The 7145-nt window shown below is 38.4% G+C and overlaps 1 protein-coding gene across 1 annotated transcript; it reads right to left on the bottom strand.

The window, feature by feature from the left end:
• Nucleotides 1-4231: 4231 nt before the first annotated feature.
• LOC116422683 lies at nt 4232-6141 on the bottom strand. Its single transcript, XM_031961718.1, has 2 exons — nt 5412-6141; nt 4232-5145 (listed from the first exon to the last, which is right to left on the bottom strand). Exons 1-2 carry the CDS (start codon nt 6139-6141, stop codon nt 4655-4657), a joined length of 1221 nt encoding a protein of 406 aa, XP_031817578.1. The 3' UTR covers nt 4232-4654.
• Between the last annotated feature and the right edge of the window lie 1004 nt (nt 6142-7145).

Raw genomic sequence — 7145 nt, 5'->3', positions numbered from 1 at the left:
GCATATATCCTGTAAATAAAAGGCTATTAAATAAATTAAAAAAAAAAAAAAAAAAGAAAGCGCTCTTCTACATTTTCCCCATGATGTCTCATGGTAATACGGAAGTGGTTTGTATTTGTGAGAGCTGACATAGGGAAATGGGATATTTGATAGGTTTTATCATGTTAGAGATGATTTAAGAATGATCCTAGTAACATACTATATCTATTATTTAAAGATGAAACTAGAAAAAATAAAGTTTTATCACTAATGAAAAAAAAAAAGGAAAATGTTGAACTGGAAAACAGATAGAAGAGAGAACATTTAACATTATGAGACTACACCAGTTCTACAATCAAAAAGAACATGGATTCTATCTTTCAAGAAAATATCAAGTAAATTTCTCCTGCATTCCAGAATATCAAAACAGAGTAAGAAAGAAGCCGCACATCATCTACTGAAAAAGATACCCAGAGGAAGTCACCAAAGATATTTTAGCCCAATTCTAGATCTCCAAGGTGAAGGAGAAAATAGTTCAAGGATGTAGAAAGAAACAAATCTATACATTGGAGCCACAGTGAGAATGACAAAAGATTCCTCATCTTCTTAACTGAAAGATCAGAGTCGGAATAGGATAATTTTGAGAAAAAAGGATCTGGCTTACAACTAAGATCACCTACCCCAAAAACCTGAGTTCAGTCCTTCAGGGAAAAAAATTGGGTTCCTAATGAAATAAAGGAAGGGCCTTCAAATATTTTTGATTAAAAAAAAGTCCAGAACTGAGTAGGAAATATGAAACCTAAGGTTATTTACAACAATTTACAAAGAGCATAGGAATTAACTCTAGATGTCCTTATGGAAACATCACTGAACTGTCTAATTGAAGGAATCATGAGAAAGGGTTCTTGTAGCATCTTTCTTGCCAGATTATATAATAACAGGAAGTCTGGTCTAGAGAAGAGGCAACCTAAGTTAAGTATTATTATTTTTCCTTGATTCTGATCAAACAGAGCATGGCAGGATAAGTTGGATAAGTCTCCTTCACCAAACAGGCAGATTCTTTCCTACTGTGATGTGTGGGTATATATCTGAGCTCAGATCTGAAATGTAATGAGGGCTCCACCTTTGCATTTTACTGTGTCCTTGGGCCATATGGGGCTTGCCCTGGGCAGCTCACCATAGCCTTCCCAGCCAGGAACCTGCCCGATGCCTTCAATGAAGCCAAGTTCATCACTTTCAGCATGCTGGTGTTTTGCATTGTCTGGGTCTCTTTCCTCCCCACATATCAGAGTCTAAAAGCTGTGATGATCGTGGGATCTTCTCTCCATCTTGGCCTCCAAATAAGGTTATTGGGCTGAGATGTTCCCTAAATGTCTTGTGATTCTCTTGGACATCATGGGAAAATAACACAAAACAGAACAAAAATCAAAAGGGAGTTCCAGTGGAGCAAGAATTCTTCTTTTTTTTAAATTTGATATCTTTATTCCACCCCCCCCCGTTTCATGTAAAACAATAGTTTTAACTTGTTTTTAATGCTTTGACTTCCACATTCTCTCCCTTCTTCCCCAACCCCAGAACCATTGAGATACCACACGTGCAGTTACACAAAATATTTATAGAAATATCTTGTTGAGAAATATATGTGTATCATTCCTTGGGTTAATAAAAAGAATCTTTAAAAATAATATTTTTACAAACTGTGTAACATCAACAGTTTCACCATAAAGACCTTCAGAGTAGTTTTGGATCATTGTGTTGTTGCAAAAGCAAAGTTATTTGCAGGTGACCACTCCACTCTATTTATTGCTTGACTTTGTGCACATTACATTTCAGTTTGCTTATGTTCATGTATATCCTTCCAGATTTTTCTGGTCATCATACTTACAGAATCATCAAAGTATTCCATCACAATTACATACCACACTTTCTTCAGCGATTCTGCATTTGATGAGAATTCCCTCAGTTTACAATTCTTTCCCCAAGAAAAGAGGTGGCACCAAATTTTTGTATGTATATTTCCCTTTCCTTTTTTTCTTAATCCCTTTTGGGTTTTAAGCCATGTAGTGTTAGTTTTAGGTGGATGAATTTGCCTAATTTTAGTGCCTTTTCAACATATATCATATGTGTTTATCAATATCTATTGGGGACTGGCTCATATTTTAATATATTTCATTCCTTTATCTATACATTTGAGAAAAGCTGGCTGCAGCAAAGAAAGTTGCTTCAAAATTGTGTTCACAATGACTATTGCTAATATAGTTCCCCGTTTATTTGATTTTTTTTGTTTATCCCTCATGAAAGGATTTTACTTTTCACCACACAGTTCACAATATTCCCTCTCTTTTCTCACCCTAGCCCCTGCTCTTATTCCTTTTCCCTTTTACTCCTTGCAGATTTCTATATCTATGTTGAGTGTGTGTTATTTCATCTTAGAACCAATTCAAATGAGTGTAATATTCACTCACTCTCCCTCCCCTTCTTCCTTCCCCTCTATCAAATGTTTTTTGTTGCCTTTTTAATAGAAGATAATTTATGCCATCTTCCTTCCTATCCCTTTCTCCCAATACATTCCACCAAACCTTTAATTTACTGTAACTTCTTTCATAAAGTATTCTTTCATATTCATATTCAATTCACAGCCTTGCACTCTGTTTATATACACTCTTCTAACTTCCCTAATAATGGGAAATTTCTCATGAATTACAAGGATCATCCTCTCATGTAAGAATGTCAAGAGATAAATCAGGTTAATTCCCTTATGATTTCCATTTCCTGATTAACTACTTGTGCTTCTCCTGAATTCTGTATTTGAAAATCAAAATTTTTGTTCAGCTTTTGTCTTTTCATCAAAAATACTTGGGATTCCTTCCTCTATTTCCCCGAGTTCTGACCTTTTCCCTGAAGGTCCATCATCAGTTTTATAGGGCTGGTGATTCCTGGTTACAATCCTAGCTCCTTGGCTCTACAGAAATTCACAATCCAAATACTCTGATCCTTTAAAGAAAGAGCCATCTTGTATATTGTCTTTTCACTATACTTGAATTCTTTCTTTCTAGATATTTGTGTAATATTTTCCCATTTACCTAAAAGTTCTGGAATTTGACAACCCTAATTTTGGACATTTCCTTTTTGAATTCTTCAGACAGTGATCAGTGCGTTCATTCTGTTTCTTTTACCGTCTAGAATACCAAGAGTTTTCCTCAATATTGTACCGGAAGATGTGTAGGAAGCCCCATAATTTTAAAATGATCTGTGGGATCATTATTTTTTCCAATGAGATCACATTATTTTCTACTTTTCATTATGTACATTTTGATGGTATCTGGATTTCTCATAAAGCCATCAGCTTCCATTTGACCAATTATACCTTATATTTTTGCCAAGACAACAGCAGATTCAGAGTTATTACTCTTTGTTTGCTGGCATGAAGCCAGGGCAGGGACTTTGCTGGCTTGATCTGTACCACTCCTGTGCTCCTATCTCACAATAGATCTTTCCTAATGGGAAGTTGAGAAAAATGTTTCAGTCCATCTTTTTTCTGAGCAATAACGCTCTAAGATTTATTTATCATCATTTTAAAGGAAATTTGGAGCATTTGGGGTGAAACCTGAAGTCAAATACCTCTTTATATGGCCTTTTGAGCTCTGTTTCCAAGATGGTTTGGGGGAGTTTCTTCAAATGTAAGAACGACACTGTCATTCGATTGGTTTTCTCACAAAGACAAATATTTCAAGTGGATTAATAAAAATGTACTTCCCCCAAACTGGAAATTATACTTGGAAATTCCAATCAATTTGAGTTCTGTAAAGTTTTCTAGGATTGTCAGGAACTGGAATTTTAAACGATATATTAAAATAATGGTTCTTTCATAATAACATACGTAATAATTTATTATAATAACATGCTTTCATAATCTGTGAAGTGGCGGCAAACCCGGCCCACAGTGTAATACTGACAGATCTAAATTGGGTTAATCAAACCTTATCAACTCTGCTTCAGGATAATCTTTCCTTGACTCCTCATCCTATTTCACATTCTCCTCCTAATCCTATTTCACATTCTCCATGGGAGGATGGTGAACTGGTCTCAACAAGGGATCAAAATTATGTAAGTAAAGCCATATGTACAAATGAATGTTAATATAGTATCAATACTTTGGAATAACTTCCAAATTAATACAGACTGACCATACCTATTTCGAATACTGTCAGAAACACATAGAAAACACTGAAGCAGTAACCACATACAAAGATAGTGTGCAAAAATAGATTTTATTGAAATGTTTTTCTCCGTCACCAGAATTCTTCCAGCATCCCCTCCCAGACAAGCATTTCAAATTAAAAATGACTGTTACAAAAAGGATGAAAGGGAAATGTCAGCAAAACTTAGTAACCTCCTGTATCTTCAAATTGGCATTCATTGAGAATGAGTTTTTCTGTGTAATTGTTACATTTACTATTATTGTTTGGAGGTGGGTCTGAACATGTAGTTATAGTCCTCTTAAAAGTGACCTCAAAAAGGGAGAAGCTGGCTTCCCTAGTGTCAAGACCTGGCTTCTTCCCAGCTAGCCACTTGGGAAAAAGAAAATAAAAAGGGGAAGAGAATTCAAGGAAAACCCCAGAAATCAATGTGCAAATAGTTGTCACCATCAACTCCTTGATAGCATCATTGCAAATCACTGGCGGGCTCTAGAATCTGAGTGCCCATTGGCTACCTGCGCTTTCTTGCTCACATTGAAAATTGTCACCAGCCATTTCCAAACTCTATGAAAACAGGGAAAGCAAGGAAAGCAAAAACATGGACAGCATCTGGCACAGGGCTCAGGTTTCACTCTTTCAACAAGAGCCGGACTGGGAATTAAGAGAAGATTATCATGAACGTCAAAGATGTCTTCATTAAAACTCTGTTCATTTGTAGCACCTATTTCTGGGTCTCTTAAAGTAGACATGGAGATGTCATCAACCAAAGTGAAGCCTGAGGGTGAATCTTCCCGATCTTTCCATCGACTTCTTGCTTTGGACTCTTTGTGCTCTTCTTCCTGCTCCTCTTTCCTTTCTACAGATTTTCCATTTCCTTCAACCACCTTTGTGTAGTTGTATTCTACCTTACTCTGGAGGATGTGAAGGTGCAAGTCACCAGGGTCCATTTCTTGTTTCTGAAGGATGACTGTGAAAGAGAAAAATGGAACATGGAGGATCGATTATGTCAGGAGAGGATACACTCAAGTGTTCTCAACAAGTGAACAAAATTATGTAGGGAAAAACATATTTGAAAGAGAGGAAAATGTCAATACTTTGGAATGGTTTCCAAACTAATCCTTTTGATGCTCCTTATGAGATTCAATGTCTCACTCATTTTGCTCCCATGGGAGCACATTGTCAACATTTTGAGCCCTCCCAAAGTCCTTCTCAGCACCCTCTCTCCTTACTCACCATTGTCATTGTTGCAGACATCACTGCCGTCAGCCTCATGGCAGTGATTGTCACTTTGATCACTGCTGCTGCCGTGGTTCTTGTAGCCATCATTAGAATGGTCACCTTCACTGTCATCACTGCTGCTGTAGTCACTGGCATACGTGTGGTAGACAGTTGGGAGGTCAGGACACATCAAGGCATCTTCCAAGTGTTCCATATGTCCCGGGACAAACTCGGGTGCCAAGATGAATCCTTCCTCGGAGCTCTCTTCACTTCCATTCTTCTCTGGATCACTACTAACTACCATTGCGTCATCGATGGCCAACGTGGAGCCTGAGGACATGTCTTCAGATAGCTGTGCCGATTCATTTTCTTTCTGCAGTTGTTTCTGGGGAGGCATAGAATGGTCACCCTCACTGTCATCACTGCTGTTATAGTCACTGGCATAAGTCTTGTAGTCAGTTGGCAGTTCAGGACACATGAGGGCATCTTCCAAGTGTTCCATATGTCCTGGGACAAACTCGGGTGCCAAGATGAACTGTTCCTCAGAGCTCTCTTCACTTCTACTCTTCTCTGGATCACTTCTAACTACCATGGCCACCATGGAGCCTGAGGAGATGTCTTGATCGTCTCCAGAGAGGTTTCCTGATACCTTCTCTTTCTGCAGTTCTTTCTTTTCTCCCTCTTCCACAACTTTGTCACTTCTTTCTACAGTTTGTCTTCTGAAATAGTAAAACATCTCTGCCATGTTGAGAAAGTTCCTTTTCCTAGAGGTTTTGACTGAAAAATATGAAGAAGGAAATGGATTTTCATTAGAGATAGGGGTCATGTGTACTATGCACTAGCGTCATGTGCAACTTTGAACAAAATTATAAGGAAAATGTCCTGGTGAAATGGAAAAATAGAATTGCTTTAAGTTTTGTGAGTATTGACCAGTCCTTTTCCAACTCTTGTGTCTGGAATCGTCATCTCACTGCCCATAGCAGCCATCTTCAACATTTCCAGGCCTCTCCTTCAGCTTCAGCCCCCAGTTTAATGTGTGAAGGGCTCTATAGAGGCTCTTTATACTGCTTAATTGCTCTATACTGATGGCTGACTGGCTGCCCGCTGCGTTAGGAGAAAGTTCACTCACACTAATGTCCTTTGGGGCCTGATTCAGGAGCTTTCCCATGAATTCTCTATGAATATCTTTGGCAGCTAGTCCAGGTGCTCCACATCTAATTAGCAGAGGAGAGAAATCTAGGAGCTGCTCCCTTGAATGGCCTGGGTCTCCCGTTATCACCCTCCTCACCTCTTGGCTTAGAGCTATTTGTCTTTATATAGCTGACACCAAAAACTGTGGCAATGATGCTGCTGCAAGTAGGAAATGCCATATTTTGATAGAGCAGCAAACTAAAGTTTAGGGTGGATGGGAAAGTTGACTTTCTCTGTATCAGAGAATTCTCAGAGAGCATTGAGAGTCTCAAGCATTGAGTCAAACCCAGTAGGCATTTCTAATCATCTCTATAGAGGATTCTGAGTTCCCCAAGCAGATTCTGTCTCTCACTTGCTCAGCTATCTTCCCATTTTCATATTAGACAAAGAAAAAGTTATTTCCCCGCAAGGAAAAACGTCTTACCTTTGATGTTCTCACAAGAGGTTGATCAGCCAGGAACACAGCTGCAGTGGGAATCTCTTCTTTAAGCTGGAATCAATGAAAATCAGCTGGTGCTAGTCTTTTATATATTTTCCCCAGGGATCTCCTCCCCTGTC

This window comes from Sarcophilus harrisii, chromosome 3 (genome assembly GCF_902635505.1).
Source record: "Sarcophilus harrisii chromosome 3, mSarHar1.11, whole genome shotgun sequence".
NCBI classification, from domain to species: Eukaryota; Metazoa; Chordata; class Mammalia; order Dasyuromorphia; family Dasyuridae; genus Sarcophilus; species Sarcophilus harrisii.
This window is presented reverse-complemented; position numbering and strand designations above follow the sequence as displayed.

Excerpts from the sequence above, each read along its gene's own strand:
- LOC116422683 (XM_031961718.1), bottom strand. The coding sequence starts at position 6,141 with ATGGCAGAGATGTTTTACTATTTCAGAAGACAAACTGTAGAAAGAAGT. Across the intron at positions 5,146-5,411 it reads TGTCTGCAACAATGACAATG|TCATCCTTCAGAAACAAGAA; the intron begins GTGAGTAAGGAG and ends TCTCTTTCACAG.